Below are 18,170 nucleotides of genomic sequence, written 5' to 3'. Positions count from 1 at the left end.
AACACTTTAACACTAAACACTACAAAAGATTGCTATAAGAAATGATAGGACATATAAATAAAAGAGAAGATATCTTGTGTTCATGGATTGATAGATTTAGTTTTGTTAAGATGGCAGTAATACCCAATATTATGTACAGATTCAGTCTAATCCATATACAAATTTCAGTGACCTTTTATTTTCCAAAATGAAAAAGCCAGCCTTACAATTCATTTGTTATTGCAAAAGAGTATCAAATAGCCAAAACAATCTTAAAAATAAATAACAAAATTGAAAGATTCACTATTCTAAATTTCAAAGTTTACTATAACTTTAACAGTAATCCAAATAATATGGTGGTCCAGCATAAGGCAAAGCATATAAACAAACAAAATAAAATTGAGAGTACAGAAATAAACCCATGCATCTATGTCCAACTGATTTTTAACAAGTGTGCCAAGACCATTCAATGTGGAAGAAATCATCTTCTTCAACAAATGATGTTGGGACAACTAGATATCCTCATGCTAAAAGATGATTTTGGACCTCTGCTTCACACCATATACAAAAATGAATTAAAACAGATCAATTGCCTAAAGATAAGACATAAAGCTACAAGACTCTTAGAAGAAAACATATGGGTGAATCATGATGTTGAATTTGGCATGAGTTCTTCAATGATGACACTAAAATCACAAGAAACAAAAAAAAGATAAGTTTTACTTCATTTATCTAATGCACAATACTCTTGTGCCTCAAATGACATTCTTGAGAAAGTAAAAGACAATCCACAAAATAGGAGACAATACTTGCAAATCAGATACTTGATAAGGGTCTTGTATCCATAATATATAAGGAAGTTTTACAACTCAACAACAAAAAGACAAACAACTCAATTAAAAAATGAACAATGTACTTGGATAGATATTTTTCCAAAGAAGATATACAAAAACCGAAAAGTACATGAAAAGATGCTCAACATCATCGGTCATAAGGAAAATGCAAATAAATACCAAAATGAGATATGGCTTCACACCCACTAGGAAGGCAATAATAATAAAAACATTGAAAATAAGATGTGTTGGTGAGGATGTGGAAAAATTAGAACACTTGTACATTGCTGGGGGGAATGCAAAATTGTGCAGCACTGTAGAGAACAGGCTGACATTTTCTCAGCAATTCTACTCATCGATGTATACTCCAAATAATTGAAAAGAGGCACTCAGGAAGTACTTTATGCAAATGTTCACAGGATCACTACTCACAATAGCCAAAAGGGGGTAACAAACCAAATGCCCATTCATAAAATTATGCCTTACATGTAATAGAAAAATATACATTCATACAGAGGAATGAAGTATGAATACATGTTAGAATGTGGGTGAACCTCAAAACATTATGCTAAGTGAAAGAAGTCAGGAATTAAAAGTCACGTGTTGTATGATTGCATTTATATAAACCATCTGAAATAGGTGAATCCACAGAGACGGAAAGCAGATTGCTGGTTACAGGGGCGTGGGGAGACAGCGAAATGGTGATTGACTGCTTAATGGATACATGATTTTCTCTGGGGCTGAAGAAAATATTTTGGAACCAGAGAGAGTTGATGGTTGTAAAATATTGTGAATACTACATAAGAATGAATTGTGCATTTAATTTTATGGTATATGAATTTAATTTCAATAAAAAAGATATAACTGAAAAGGTAGATACCCCGATCATTTAGCATTTAGAAGTCTACACTAACAGAAAAAGCAAAGCAAATAGCCTACGTAGTAAGCAACCTCTTCAAAACTATAAAATAGAAACTCTTTTGTTAACGTGAAAAACAATACACGGTATAGCACAATATCATGAACGAAAGCCAAATACATTTCTGAAATAAGTAAACCTAAATTGATTTATATCACCCAATAAATGAAAATTATTTTAAGATGAGATAAGAAAACAAAGAGCAACTCTGTTTTGCATACATGGGAAACACAGAAAAATTATTTCAGAGAAGTTAAAAGTAAAATTTTGGGCAAAGTCATGCTAGGGAAATGCAATCCAAAAATAAAAAGAAAACATTTTAACCTTAATATTGAAAAGACATATCATGGAATTCAAGGTTTTTATACACAAAAAGAACCAGCTGGAAAATATAAAGAAAGAAAATGTTTCTATTTATCATAGCATTTGAAAAGGTAGAATACCTTGTAATGATATTAATAAGAAATACACAAGAACTTCTTGAAGAAAATTTCAAAACATATTAAAAGAAACAAAAGGAGACTAAACAAATATAAATATATATCATGTTCTTGGATTGGATTTGATTTGTACATCATGAGAGTATTTTTCTTAATTTATAAATATGAAATCCAAAAAAAGAAAAAAAAAAAACCAGCAGGCATTTTTCTTTTTCCTTTTAACTAGGTAAATTACCTAGCTGATTTTATAGTTCCTATATTTAATTTAAAAAACGGAAAAATTCTAGAAGTGAAAAGAAAAAAATGAGCGAATTAAATTTACCAGAAAATAAAACAAAGCCTTAGGAACCAAAATGCCATTTTATTGGGGTGCATAAACAGACATTCAGTCAACATGATATAACAGAAAAGTATTTTAAAAGTGAAAAAAACATAGACTAAACACGGGAATTTAATAAAAGTTAAAGTTAATATCTTCAAGCAGTATGGAAAAGATGGACGATTAAAAAATCTTGTGATGCCCTCACGGGGGAAAATTAAGTTGGTTGCATACCTCACATCTTATACTAGGATAAATTGCAAATAGATACATTATTTAAAGGTAGAAAATAACTATAAAGGTTTCAGAAGGAACGTGAGATCTTTCCTTAACACGTTTAAATGTAAAAGGCCTTTCTAATCACAACCCCAAATCCAGAATCATTTAAAAGAACGGATAAATTTGACAGAAAAAATCTTTATGCAGAATTAAGACAAATGACAGCATGGGAGGAAATGCTTGCAATTTGTAATATAAAGAATTAATCTGCTTGAGATATAAGGAGCTCACAGAAATCAAATTAAAAATGACCAAAGTCCAATGAAAAAAATGGAAAAAAAAATGAACAGATGGCTCACAAAAAATAAAAATAGAAATGAAAAATTGGAAGAATGTAAAGACAGAAATACAAATGGTTCTTAAAACATATAAAATAATGGCTTAAAGAAAGCTAAGAGATGCTATTTTTCACCTGATGTTCTTTTGCTGCCAGCGATACAATCACATTTTATAATCCCTATAGGACCACTTAGCAATAACTGTCAAAATTCAAAGTCTGTCCCACACATAGGCTGACATATGAGAAGTTACGGATGCACACAATTATTTTTTGCAGCACCTGCATTGCAAAAGATGGACACCAAGAAGTCTATTGGTAGGAGAATGATTAAATACATTAAATTCATACAATGGAATACTATGCATTTTTTTTAATATGAGCAACTCTGTACACAGGCAACAAAATATCTGCAATATACATTGTTAAGTAAAGAATGCAGGTTATAATCTCATTTTCAAATCATACGTATTGCAAATATGGTTTTTAAGTGTTTACTATAGGAAAGGAGGAAAGCAGAACTACATTTGCATTTGTTTGTGTTAACATAGAGAGAGTCTGAAGTCTACATAGGAAACTAAAAGTGAGGTGAGTGTGGGCAGGAACAGATGGGAAAAAGAGCAATCCACACTCTTTGTGCTTTTTTATTTTTTGCAACATGTGAATGCATTACCTATTCAAAATTTAGATTAAAATTCAAAAAAACAAATGAACAGAAAAGACATGAGACTACATTCTGATAAACCCCTCTTGTCTTCTTCTGTTTTGTGAAGTTTACCTCTGCCCTCACTGTCTGGACAAAAGTATGGGGGAGAGCAAGCATAGGAACTCAAAATAACAGATGGACGTAGCCCTGCTCCTTTGAACTTCCATATCCCCGGAATACATAACATGATTTCATCTCACGACCTGATGTTATGTATAATACAATAGGATAATATATAGAATATGCTAATAATATTATAATATATAATATGCTAATAATAATACATTGTTTCCCCAGAAGATAATAATATATTAATTTTATGATACATAATTATTATAATACATTATATATTATATAATGTATAATTATATATTATATGCTAATAATACTAATAATATATTATTATCTATTCCCAGAAGACTTCTTATTTTACTGTGCAAGTAAAATGCTTCATTGAGTACAACCTTTTTTAACAAAATGCAACCTGCCTCTATCTCCCTGCTAAATGTCCATGCACACTAACATTTATATACTGGTCAAGGGTTTGCTGACATCAGAAGGGCAACCTCTTCATCCTAAAGGTTGGAGCACTGCAAGCAAGCATCCCAGGTAAGCATCCCAGTTCAGCACCCCTGGATCTGTGGGAAGAGGTCACCACTCCAGGAAGACCACAGCATACTGTCCAATTCACAAGCACATTGGAGTATAGCAGCTGCATCATTTGGTGCAATTTATAGCATTTTGGGGGGTAGGGGAAAATGTGTAAAGTAAACCTTTTCCAAGGAACTTTTTAAAACTGTAACTTTGGCCCTTAAGATCTCCTGGCTTTCTTTTCCTTCTTAGGAAACAGTGTGCTGCTTATTAAAAGTTGCAAACATGATTTGGGAAAATGTTGAGCAATAAATAATAGATTTACAAGTAGTTTAGTACTTGTGTTGTATCTAGGACAATTAAAGTCACACAGAAAAAAACACAGATGAAAAGAGCATGCCTGGGAATCATTACCAGGGCCAACTCACATTCATTATCTGTGCTTGTTTTGTTTTGCCCATTCCTCATTGCCTAGCTTAACCTCCAGATACTCCTGAACTTGTAGTTGGTTCACAACACAAAACTTCCTCCTGCCCCTGCCTGCTTTGCTGCCCTCCACAGCATTTCATCTCATCTATATTTTACTTGTTCATTTGAGGGCTGTTGGGTCTTTTGTTTGTTTTCTCCTCATCAAGAGGTAAGCTCTTTCAAAGTAGAAAACCACATATATGGACTTGCGATGGTTTGGCTTAGACTTTTCAACTTTACAAAGGTATGAAAGCCACATACATTCAGGAGAAATCATACTTCAGTCCGGTATTCAAAACATAATATGAGTTACTCAATACTTTCCTATAAAATGGGCTTCGTGTGAGACGATTTTGTCCAATTGCAGGCAAATGTAAGTGTTCTGAGCATGTTTATGATAGGCGAGACTAAGCTATGATATTTGGTAAGTTAGATGTCCTAACTGCTTTTTTCAATGTACGTTATTTTCAGCTTAGGGTGGGTTTATCAGGACATAACTCCATCGTAAGCCGAGGAGCATTTGTACATATTTTAATCACTGATACCCCCAGTGAACATAAAGTAATTAGAAATTGTATGTTCTTAATCAATAAATGTAAAATAAATGAATCAACGAATGTGTGAGTGAACAAATGGTTCTTTTTTAGAACATTTTTGTTCTTTAGTTATCTTACATAAACAAACGTTACTATAGAGCAGCAATTTCCATTTCTTTTCGGAGAGAGGTCGATACATCATAAAGTGGCATAGTCACAAAAATTTGTGAAAACTGGATGAAACAAAGTTAAACAAACATTTTTTTATTAAAGTAGGACTACTTAGATTCAATAACTTGCTAATGTGCCTTGTGACCCAAAGAAAAATATATAAGATGCTATGTTTCCAAATTTATTTGACACTGAAACTCTTATTTCAAGGACCATTTCTCTGCATTAATATTCTGGGTGATACATATTGGGAAATGACATTAAAAGTTGTTTCTTTGTGAACCTGGATTCAGGCCACTATTACAGAAAACACTTGTCTAAAATTAAAACTAAAAAAAGCTTCAAATAACTGAAAAATGTAAAACATTCTATCTCTGTGAGAAAATGGTAAATTATCAAGCAATAATTTGACACTGGAAATTTATTTTAAAAATACAGTTTTTTAATAATCTGTTCAGTTTTATTTTCCTCTTTCTATGATTTTTACAACTGAATATAACAGGAGAATTTGTGTTTGTGAAGATGTTCTTGACTCATTCTAAAAGACAAAATGCTGTCTAATAAAAATTAAATTTGATTTAGTATTGATTTTTATTTTATTGTAATGTTAATTATTTAACATTTCTAAGTATTAGTGCCTCTAAGGTCATTCTCCTTATTAGATCATTACTTAAGCCTTAATTATTATTTATTCCCAAGTCATTTTGAATAAATGTAAGTTTATTATTTTTTATTTGGTTATAAGAAGTTTTGAGAGGGATGATTGACTTTAGATGCAATTCAAATATAGTCTTTAGACTTGAAACTTACAAATATTTGGAGTGGACTGAATTCTAAGTAGAAAAAGTACTGGGGATATTTTATTACCTTTTTGTATAGTTGGTGTTTCACTGTCTGCAATCAGTTGCAAGCAGTCTTGAATGACTAAAAAGCAAAAATTTATCATTTTAGTTACTTGAGTAGAAATAATAAAGAAATGAACTGAGAACACAAAGCTACAAACCCATTCTTCCAGAAACACTAAATCAATTACACTTTTTACATTGATTGCATAATATTATTCTTAAAGTTACTTTATGATATTTGCCCATTGATTTATATATATATATTTATATATATCATATATCTATGAAATTCATGACATTTCAGAAAAGCTCTATGTGCTGTTAAAATATAATAGGTATATCACCTGTACAGTTTAACCTAATTTGCTTTGAAAAGTGGCTGAAGAGAAAGCAAGTTTAATCATTTGTTTAGCACATCTACCAAATACATGAAACAGTTAACCTTATAAGATCATTCTAGTCTTTTGCTTTAAAAAATCTAACATGAAATCGTGACTTATTACCACAGAAAATACTATTTCTGACACTTCTGAAAGTTAAAAAATGCTAATATTTATTGAACAGATTTAAGTGCAGACAGTGTACCAAGACTTAGTATATATCACTTCCATTTATCCTCACAGGAATCCTAAAAATTAGAGATTGGAAACTAAGGCTTGGAAAGTGTAAACAGCTTGTTCAGGAACTCAGAGACAGAAAGTGATGGGACCAGAATTTAAACCCCACCTGTTTCACTCTGGATCCAAAGTCAAGCTTTTGGTAAAATATACTGGACCAAAGAGAAAAAGAGAGATAGAACATCTTTTACAAATAAAATGCAAGACTTCCATGAGACTGCATATAATCAGTAAAGCTTCCTGAAAACATCAATTAACATCATATATTACATATTGAGTATTTCAGTCAATATTTAAGAAACTAACATTGCGTTAAATAAGGAGAAATGCCTTTAGGCAAAAGCAAATTAAGGACACCTGCTGGAAGGTGTAGGGAAGATACAATAAAGTAGTAAACATCTGTGAAAAATATGAAACATAAATCTAAGCTTGCATGTTTTAGATTAAGAAAATATTAGTTTAGTTTTTTATCTAGCAAATATTTTACTCAGAGTTAAAATAATACTTTATGAAGATGATTCTCAATGCATACAGCCTCCGGAGTAGCTGGGACTACAGGCGCCCGCCACCACACCCGGCTAGTTTTTTGTATTTTTAGTGGAGACGGGGTTTCACCATGTTAGCCAGGATGGTCTCCATCTCCTGACTTGGTGATTCGCCCGCCTCGGCCTCCCAAAGTGCTGGGATTACAGGCGTGAGCCACCGCGCCCAGCCATGACTTCCTATGTCAAGTCATCCTTTCCCTGTTTCCCAAAAGCTTCAGTAGGAGATGGCTATGGTCTGAATGTCTGTGTTGCCCCCAGATTCCTATGTTTAAACCTAACTGCTGAGGTGATGGTATTAGGAAGTAAAGCTTTGGGTAGGTGATTATGCCTTGAGGGCAGAGCACTCATGAATGGAATTAGTATCCTTATAAAAGAGATCCCAGAGAGCCAGCTTGCCCTTTTTTCCCACATGAGAACCCAGTGAGGAGGCATCATCTACAAGCCCAGGAAGCAAGTCCTCATCAGATACCAAAATCTTCAGCCATCTTGGTCTTGGACTTCCGGCCCCCTGAACTAGAAGAAATAAATCTCTACTGTTTATAAGCCACCCAGTCTATGGTAGTTTGTTACAACAGCCTTGAATGAACTAAAGCAGATTTAGATACTCTGTGTAGCCAGAGAGAAGTTTACCTAATAAGTAATGCCTTGACACTATGAAAATGTCTCCATTTTAGTCTCCACAGCCCAGTTAAAACTTGGCCACAACCTACACGTTGAAAAACAGTGTTCTATTCTCTCATGTAGTAGCAGAAATCTAACATTTAGCAGAAAATGTGCTTTAAAGAGAAAAGTTTATTTCAAGAACTGTTCTTCAGAAGAGAAAATAAGATATAAAATTGACGTTTCAATAATGAGGTGTAAATTACAGCCACTGAAGTTGTGTAAGTATGCTCTGATGTTTGCACAATGATAAACTTGCCTAGGGTTGCAGAATGTATACAGAATGAACAATTGTCCTTGTTCCAGAGAAAGTTACTTGGCTTTTTTTCCAAGACAACTCGCTTTAGGAAATTTGATAGCTATTATCAAATTTCAACTGTTTCAGCTATTATCAACTTATCTCCTATTCAGTCTTTTAAGACTTTCTTTCTCATTCAACATAGATCTGGTCTTAGGCTGGAAATTAGCACTCAGCTAAAGATTTGTCTCACAAAGAAAGGAGCAAAAAAGGCGATATTATTTTTAATGTCTTCCAGTAGCATAGATATCTAACCACAAGAGTTTTGAAAACGCATAGTCTAACATAAGAAACACAATTTGATAACAATTGTCATATTAATTGATTATTGTTTGGTTCTCAAATGCCTTTTACACATCTCTCCCTCTACTGCAATTGAAAGGAATTACACAAGAGGTTAAGAATAGATTTTTTATGTTTGTTATTTTTTTTTTTCTTTGAACTAAGCAAGGCAATAATATACATTAAAACCTTTCTGAGCCTATGGAGATACATTTCTGAATATACGTTTCTGGGGATTATGATGTAATAATGTATAAAATACGTAATCTTATAAAATACCATTTTACAGCATAAGAAAATTTACTCATCATAATAAACTTCACATAAAATATTTCTAAAAACAAAATATTGTAATGACAAAAATGTTTACAAAATAAAATTGCGAAAATAAGAACTTTAAGGACAAAAATAATTTGCTATTGATCAATATTTGACACAATAAAATTCAATACTTCACAATTAGAGTGTAATTTAAATATTATCCATATGGGAAACATTTTTACAGTTTGAAAGGCCACCTTTTGAAGCATAATGTCTAAATACCATTTAATCAGAAAAAGTGATTTGAAAGTTTAGATAATTGTTACTATCTGTTATACTATTTTCTGTACTGGAATGAATCCATTAAAACTTGAAACTGGTTTATTATACATTATTTCAACAGAGCTAAATCTAATATGAACTACCATAAATAATGCAATTATTGCAGATTGTGTGTGGCTCCCATGAAAAACAGAAAAACATTACACACACAGCATTCCCATTACGTTTATCCCATCCGTACCACCTGCACCCACGGATTCTTCATAGTGCTTCTCATTCATCTCATTCAAGAAGCCTCCTCCAGCTTTCAGTCTGGATGAGATGTGCGTCCTGTGTCTTCCTTTACCTCTTTGTGGTTTTTTTTTTCCTGTCATCTTATTTATTACACCATACATCATTAAAGAAGGAGGATCTTGGATGGCAATGCCTCACTTTCATTTCTGCATAACTTATCATTTGGTAGATATAAGTTATGATGAATGTAGCAGTTTAATTTTTCTTGAACTAGCTTCGAATAATCAGTGGCAGAAAAATGTTAACTAGAGAAAACCACTAAAGATCTCAATATTGATCTAATATTTGACGTAGACTTATGAAGAAAATGGGGAAAGCATGATATTAAAGTAACACTTTCACTGAAATGAAAATACATGAATTTAGAGGATGAAATGAAAATACATGAATTAGTTTATAAGGTGTTATTTGACCATCGATAAGCAGTGTGCTTTGGTTGCTTACTTTAAAAAGTAATAAAATTTGAGAACTTTGAATTTTGAGAGAACTAGATTGAGAAGTATATATTGGCCTACTAGAAATCCTTGTAAGAATTCTCAGTCTTGGGAGGGGTCTGCCTGACAGACCTTGTGCTTGAGGAAAATCATGTTCGTGTGTGTGTGAAGTGAGCTCCTGTGAAGGGAGGGTGACAGCAAAGGTCTCAGTGATTGACAGGGAAAAGACATAGGGTGAGGATGGTTTGCCCTCAAATGCAGTTATGCAAATGCAGCATCTAAGATACATTGTGAAGAAAAATTGAAGTCATGACCAATAGTCATGTGTGTTTGAAGGAGAATTAAACATTTATAATAAAAATAAGTTTTTAATTTTGGAGAATTCAGAAAGATAATAGCACTATAGTGCTCCAGAGAAAGTAAGAAAGGGGTGCTGGGTATTTTTTGGAAGGGGGTGTGGGAAAGGAGTTGATAGAATAGAAATAACCACAGCTGATGGAGTAATGATAGATATTTCAAATGATAACTTTCTTTTCTTTTTTTCTTTTCCTTTTTCTTTTTTTTTTTTTTTGAGACAGGGTTCTGCCCTTGTTGCCCAGGCTGGAGTGCAATGGCACAATCTTGGCTCACTGCAAACTCCGCCTCCCAGGTTGACATGATTCTCCCGTCTCAGTCTTCTGAGTAGCTGGGATTACAGGCTTGCGCCACCACACCTGGATAATTTTGTATTTTTGGTGGAGACAGAGTTTCTCTGTGTTGGTCGGGCTGGTCTTGAACTCCTGACCTCAGGTGATCCACCCGCCTCAGCCTCCTGAAGTGCTGGGGTTACAGGTGTGAGCTACCACACCCGGCTTCAAATGATAATTTTCTATAACGTGTGTGTGTGTGTGTGTGTGTGTGTGTTTGTATAGACAGAATCTTAAGCACTAATTGATCATTGTCATGTATCCACTCATATTTTAACTATGTTTTATGCTTAAAGCAATAAAGGAGATGTAAAATTGCAGGCCTTTTGCATTGCCTCATAGGCACTAAGAGTAAAAAAAAAAAAAAGCATTATCATCACTTAATGTTGCTTCAGTTTACTATTTATCTAATATTTTAATTTTAAATTGATAATGTTATATCATCATCTGTGTTTCTCCACGACTTCACTGAATTATGTTAGAATATTTCAATTTATTAATAATATATTCTCAGAATGCACTGAATATCAGGATCTTGCCAGTGAAGAACAGTAGCTTCATGATATCACATGTAAACAACCTGATGTCAAGTAAGATAAAGCCAAAAATATAAACACAGATGAACACCTGTATAAAGTTACTAATGAATTGCACAATCAGCAATTAAGTCTTCACCTTCCCCTTGGACATTTCCATTTGGATGCCTTAGTGATGCTTCAAATTCAACGTCTCAAATATAATGCTTTACCTTTCTCATGCATACTTATTTTCTCTCTGAGTGGATATATAACTATACTCTGAGTTGTCCAAGTTACCAACTTTATAAACATGCCTGATTTCTCCCTTCTCAGTCTTGGAGTTCAACTAATAATGAAGTTTGAATGGTTTAAATTTTTAACTTTTGTTCAATTTAGATTCCATCTCTTATCCACTTCATTTTAACAAATTTACTGAGGACTTAATCTACATCAGGTGTTGTGCTGAGAATAGAAAAAAAAAAAAGCGGATGCCATCCCTGCCCCCAGGGAGTTTACAATCCAGTGGAAGAAATGGGTATTACTCATCATCACACGGACAGAATTAAAGTTTCAACTTTAATTCCTGGTGCCCGGGCCGGGCATTTGATCCAATCAGGAAGGCTTCTCTGGGAGGTGACACTTCAACTAAAACCAGAAAAAAAGAGGAGCAATAGGAGCATCACGGACAAAATTAACAGTTCATAAATCTATGCAGAGGGTGATGTTAGGAGGGACACAGAGAGAGAAGGAGGAAGATGAGGAGCATAGCAGCCCAAATTCGGATCCCTACCTCACCATTCCTGACAACTCCATTAGCCTACCAAGTTGTGGCTCTCTTTTCCACAATTCCTAGTCCATCATTTGCATTTCCTCCTGAATTATCTTTCTAAGTGCAAATTTGTTCTTCTCATTCGAATGCTTACAATTCACTCACTGCATCTCCCTGGAATACAAATCAGTTCCTCCATGCCCTGGCCCAGTCAACATTCAGTCTCATGCATGTCACCCACCCACACCCAGTTGTACTTAAACACACCTCAGAATGACAGGTCATCTTCCGTGCTTCCACGACTGTATGTCTGCTGTTCCCTCCTACTAAATATACTTTACCTTCTATCCAGTGGAACTCCATTCATCCTTCAGTACTCAAATCAAATACAAACTTTTTCTACAATCCTTTAAGCTACATATTTGATCCCACTATACTTTACATATCATCTATTGAAATACATGTTACTATACACACGATCGTTTCTGTAACTGTTTCTCTCCCTAGACTGTGAATCACTTGATATTAAGGACAATCATTCACAAATTTTCAGTGTCTGATTTACAGCAGACTTTAAAAAAAAATCCGTGGAATAATATACGAAACAATATTTACATGAAAAATAGTACTCAATTTTTCCAAACAATTCTTAAAAACCAGTCACTAAATCCAGCTTTATAAAACATGTTAAATCAAATTAAGTCAATGCTTGAGGGAAAAGGGGTTCCATAAAACAAAACAATTTCCATGAATTGTGGACCCTCTCATAATAGACTTTGAACCCTCAGTTATGTAGCAAACACTTTCCGAAGAGAAAATCTTAGTAATACATTTTTGAATCTCTATCCACAGAAGTGTAGCACTCTATAATATTTTTAAAGTAAGTGGTTGTGCACCATTTTCCTAAAATGTCTTAATTTGTAATTTCCAGAGGCTTCAGTGGGGCAGACAGAAGAGAAAAAGGCCTGAAAGTGAGACTTCATAGCTGCTGTCAGGAGCTGTCACAGCACAGTTATTCCCCTTTCTCTTACCCTTCCCTGTGTCAAACAGCCTGATGAGGAGGAGGTGGAAGAGGAAGAGAAGGGGAGGAGGAGGAGGAAGAGGAGGGGAGGAGGAGGAACGGGAAGAGGAGAGGAGGAGAGAAGGAGGACAAAGAGAAAGGGAGGAGGAGGAAGGGGAAGAGGAGGAAGAGAAGGGGAGGAGGAGGAAGAGAAGGGGAGGAGGAGGAAAAGGAGAAGGAAGAGAAGGGGAGGAGGAAGAAGAGAAGGGGAGGAGGAGGAAGAAAAGGGGAGGAGGAGGAGGAAGAGAGGGGAGGAGGAAGGGGAGGAGGAGGAAGGGAAGGGGAGGAGGAAGAGAACGGGAGGAGGAGGAAGAGGAGAAGGAAGAGAAAGGTAGGAGGAAGAGAAGGGGAGGAGGAGGGAGAGGAGGGGAGGAAAACAGAGAGGAGGTAGAGGAGGAAGAAGAGAAGGGGAGGAGGAGGAGGAAAAGAAGGGGAGGAGGAGGAAAAGAAGGGGAGGAGGAGGAAGAAGAGGAAGAGAGGAGCAGAGGTGGAGGAGAGGAGAGGAGCAGAGGTGGAGGAGAGGAGTGGGGAGGAAGAAAGCTCGAATTTGCAAAAACCTCTTAAACAGATCAGCACTTGCAAAAATTTACAAATTTAGAAGAGGAAAGGGATAATATAAAGATGTTTGCATGCCTACTAAATTTAGTATGCCTACTAAAACAAGACCTTTTCTTGAATTATTTCTGTTTCCTATTTCTATCTTGTCCTCATAACCTCAGATATTCTGTCCTCTTACCCAAGTTTGCTCCATCTTCAAACCCACTTCAGCTCTCTTGACCACAGTCTAGATAATCTCGCAGTTTGTGATCTCTACCACTAACAGCATTCTCTGATTCCTCAACTTGATGTCTCTCTCACTAGCAATAATAGTAATACCCTGGAGCTTGTCAGACCCAATACTTTTTCTCAAATCTGGTGTCACATTTGAAAATTAAGCATGTACAGCTCTTAACATTGAAAAAAATCAGAATTTACAGTCAATAGATAATGAATTCAAATCTTACCTCTCCAATCAATTAGTGACACTTAATTTTGAAGCATTTTAAATCTGTATAGTGACGTCAGAGACATGTGAACCAGAGCAACTCCATCTTGAATAGGAGCTGGGTAAAATAACTGAGACCTAGTGGGCTGCATTGCCAGATGGTTGAGGCATTCTAAGTCACAGAATGAGATAGGAGGTCAGCACAAAATACAGGTCATAAAGACGTTGCTGACAAAACAGATTGCAGTAAAGAAGCCAGTCAAAACCCACCAAAACCAAGATGGTGAGGAGTGACCTCTGGTGGTTCTCACTGCCACACTCCCACCAGCGTCATGATTGTTTACAGATGCCATGGCAACGTCAGGAAGTTACCCTATATGGTCTAAAAAGGGGAGGCATGAATAATCCACCCCTTGTTTAGCATATCATCAAGAAATAGCCATAAAAATGGGCAACTAGCAGCCCTCGGGGCTGCTCTGTCTATGGAGTAGGCATTCTTTTAGTCCTTTACTTTCCTAATAAACTTGCTTTCACTCTGTGGATTTGCCCTGAATTCTTTCTTGCATGAGATCCAAGAACCCTCTCTGGGAGTCCGGATCGGGACTCCTTTCCTGTAACATTTCTCTGGTAACCACAGAAGGGACCATAGTACAGAAACCCTCGACCCAAAGATTAACTTTGGGTAAGTTTTGGGTCCTGTAACAATGGGAATAGCAATATCCATTTCATACTGTTGCAAAAATAGACTGAAGTCATAATTTAGATGTGTTTTATGAATTGTAAGTAACATCTATTTTATTGTTCTTTTAAATTTTGCATCAATTTGGCTTAACTTCTCCAACTATTAATTAGCTTGCTGAGAGAGGCAATTTATTTTCTGGGTTGCAGTTTTCTCATCTAAAACGAAAACAATAATGCCCAGCTAACAGAGTTGTTCAGAAGTTAAATGATATACATTCCCAGAGCCCAACACAGTGTTTGCACCTGAAACATGCTTAATAATTGTTACATTGCTCTCCTCTTCTCTGTATATTATGGAGTGCCTACCTCAGATATTTGCAGAAACAGTGGGTGACAAATCTATTCGAAGAGAAACCTTCTCTTTCTCTAACTCTTCAGAAACGTTAGTGTCTTTTAAAAAAATATATCGCCACGACAAAAATGCAGCTGCTCAATGCAGTTCTTTTAAGTAGGAGTTGATCTATAAAAAGAATAAGCATTAAAACTAACATTTTCCATTCACATGGAAGTATTGATAAAAACAACACAGGCATAAACATTTTGAATTTATTTAGAAAATCACCTACCCATGTCTGCAATGTTAAAAAAAAATAAGTCAAAAGTATAAAGAATTATTGAGCTTTCAAGAAGAGACAGAAGGGCTTAATTAACCTGGCCTCTCCATTCAAAATGGAGCCACACTTCTTTCCCTTCCTCACCCTTCACATTCCTGATACCCATTACCTGGCCCTAACCATTTAACGTTTTCAACATATTTACCATGTTTTGGTATTTTAATTTGCTAATTAACTATATGTACTATCATTTTTCTGTTTCTCTTCAACTCGCGATAATGTAAGATTGTGTAAAAGAGACATAATATCACATGTGGCTGTGTGGAATGATTTGTTTCCTAGCTCTTCCGTTTCCCAAAATCTCAAGCTTAACAAGAACAGGTCAAAGATTTGGTTGGAAGGTCAGTGTTTTCAATTTTAAATACTTTTCCAGAAATTGAGCAGAAGACAGTTCTTGCAACATTGAAAAAAAGTCTCAGTATTGAAGCAGGGGAAAAGAAAACTCTCAGGGAAAGCTCTGGTCAAAGATCGCCTAAGCAGCAGCCAGCTGGTTCTGTTCCATGAAGGAACACACCCTTGCTGGGTAAGAGGCTCAAGTTAGACTAATTTTGATAAGGGCTGGATGGTCAAGTTCTACACTGCATGCTTCCAACACTCATGTCACAGCCTGGAACTCACAGCTAAGCCAGAAATGCCAACCGGGCAAAGACTGGACATTACAGACTGGTCAGACATCTCATCTTTCCTTGCAAAGGAGTTGGACTTTGGATTTCAAAAAAGAAGACTCAAAAATAGTATTGATATCTTTACTTTTAGCAACTAGAAAGGTTTATCCTATAGAAAACTTAAGTTATAATATTAGGTGTTTGTTTATATATGCTACATTCAAAATTTTAATTTAAAACATGGTAAATACAGTGTGATATCCTGATGGATCCTAAAACATAAAATCATTAGTGGAAACACTCGTGAAATTCAAATTAAGTGTAGAATTTAGCTAATAGTTAAGTCTCAATGTTGGTTTCCTTTTTGTAATGAAATACCACAGTCATATAAGATGTTAGGATTAGGGAAGCTGGATGGGGTACATGCCAACACTCTGTACTCTTCGCAAGCTGTGTGTAATTCTTACACAATCCCAAGCTCACTTAAAAATGAAGAAAAATATAACTTAAAGTAGATTGACCAAAATCTCACAATAATTATTTGGAAGGTAAACTATGGACAATTTTTTCTATTCTTGCTTTACATTACTTTGAATTGTTCATGTTTTTACCATTATTTTATTATTATAATTGAGACAATTATAATAAACATTATCAATAAAAATAATTTTGTCTTTCTGTAACCTAAAACACATAAATTTCCAATAGTTATTAATTAACAGGAAAGAAAATACAAAGGTTACCTAATTTTAACAATAAACCTTTTTAGGTCAGTGATAACCCATTCGAAACAATTCACTTTCTTGACAGACTCTAAAGACGTTTATCTTTAGGTTCTTAAAATTAATAAAATTATAGTTAAGTGATGTTCAAAATGTGGATCTTCATGATTCCATTTGTAAATAAATTTTATTATGTAATATTTTCAAAGCCATATTGTTTTAGTTATTTTTTAAATTGGGAATATCTCCAAACAGAGTTATGGGCTTAAAAGTGAATTTTTGGCTAATATGAGCTATTTGGCAATTTTTTAATCCTGGATTTCCCCACATTTCTGTTTATTATACTACAATCAAAAATGGTATTATGAAATGCATTAAGCTTAATGAGATTTTGGTTTGAAACACAAAGTAATTAAGAAAAACAAAACTAAAGCCAAAGTACTAAATTCTAAAATTAAGAAATTAAGTAAAATCACTGTTTACCCATGGGATGCCTGGAAGAGAGTATCACTGGGACATGTTGGCTGATGGTAATTCCCCTCCCTTCATCTACAGTTTGTGTGAAGTTCCAATAAAAATACTTGGTTCTAAAACATGTAGACAATTAATAAACATGAACATAAATAAACACTTTAAAAGTAAAAAGGACAACTTATGGTTTTGAGTCCTATTGAAAATAAATCAGAACTTGAATGAAAACAAAAATCAAAGAAAGTTGCATAGAATTTTCTCAATGCCAAAAAATTTCTACTAAAAAAAGTCCTTGTGTTACAACTTTTTTGGGAATATAAACATTAATTTTGGAGTATGCTAAACAAAATAAATTTTCCCTCCACCAAAGAATAGTATCTAGAGCAACATTCAAATGAATTTCATAATTTTATTAACAAGGAATAGTAGACATCACCTGTCATTAAGATTCTTATCTTCAAACCTTCCACCTTGGATTTATGAATGTTATGAGTGTCCATACTATGTCCTATTTGAGTATATACACATAACACACACACTATATATATACACACACACATATATATTTGTGTATATATGTATGAATATATATTTATGTATATATATTTGTGTGAATATATATTTATGTAAATATATTTGTATAAATATATATATTTGTTCATATATATATATGAACAAATACAGTTGATCCTTGAACAACACAGGAGTTAGGGTCACTGATCCCATGCAGTCAAAAATTTGTGCTTAACTTTTGACTCCCAAAATCTTAACTACGAACAGCCCACTGTTGACCAGAAGCCTTTCTGATAACAAAAACTCAATCAATACGTATTTCATAAATTGTATGTATTATGTAGTGTATTCTTACAATAAAGTAAGCTAGAGAAAAGAAAATGTTACTTAAAAAATCAGAAGGAAGAGAAAAGGCATTTACCATTCATTAAGTGGAAGTGGATCATTAGA

The 18,170-nt window shown here is 34.4% G+C and overlaps 1 protein-coding gene across 2 annotated transcripts in view; it reads right to left on the bottom strand.

Annotated features, from left to right (window-relative positions):
• TNFSF13B (TNF superfamily member 13b) overlaps positions 1-18,170 on the bottom strand; it is a 91,845-nt gene that overhangs the window by 14,998 nt on the left and 58,677 nt on the right. Inside the window, exon 5 of one of the 2 annotated variants that reach the window (XM_005586224.5) lies at positions 6,386-6,442. The exons of the other annotated variant lie outside the window; for it this stretch is intronic. Coding sequence (XP_005586281.2) covers positions 6,386-6,442 — 57 coding nt within the window. The remainder of the gene's footprint in view (positions 1-6,385; positions 6,443-18,170) is intronic. 2 annotated transcript variants of the gene reach the window in all.

This window comes from Macaca fascicularis, chromosome 17 (assembly GCF_037993035.2).
Source record: "Macaca fascicularis isolate 582-1 chromosome 17, T2T-MFA8v1.1".
NCBI lineage: Eukaryota > Metazoa > Chordata > Mammalia > Primates > Cercopithecidae > Macaca > Macaca fascicularis.
Note: the sequence above shows the minus strand (reverse complement) of the source record. Positions and strands in the feature narration are given on the sequence as shown.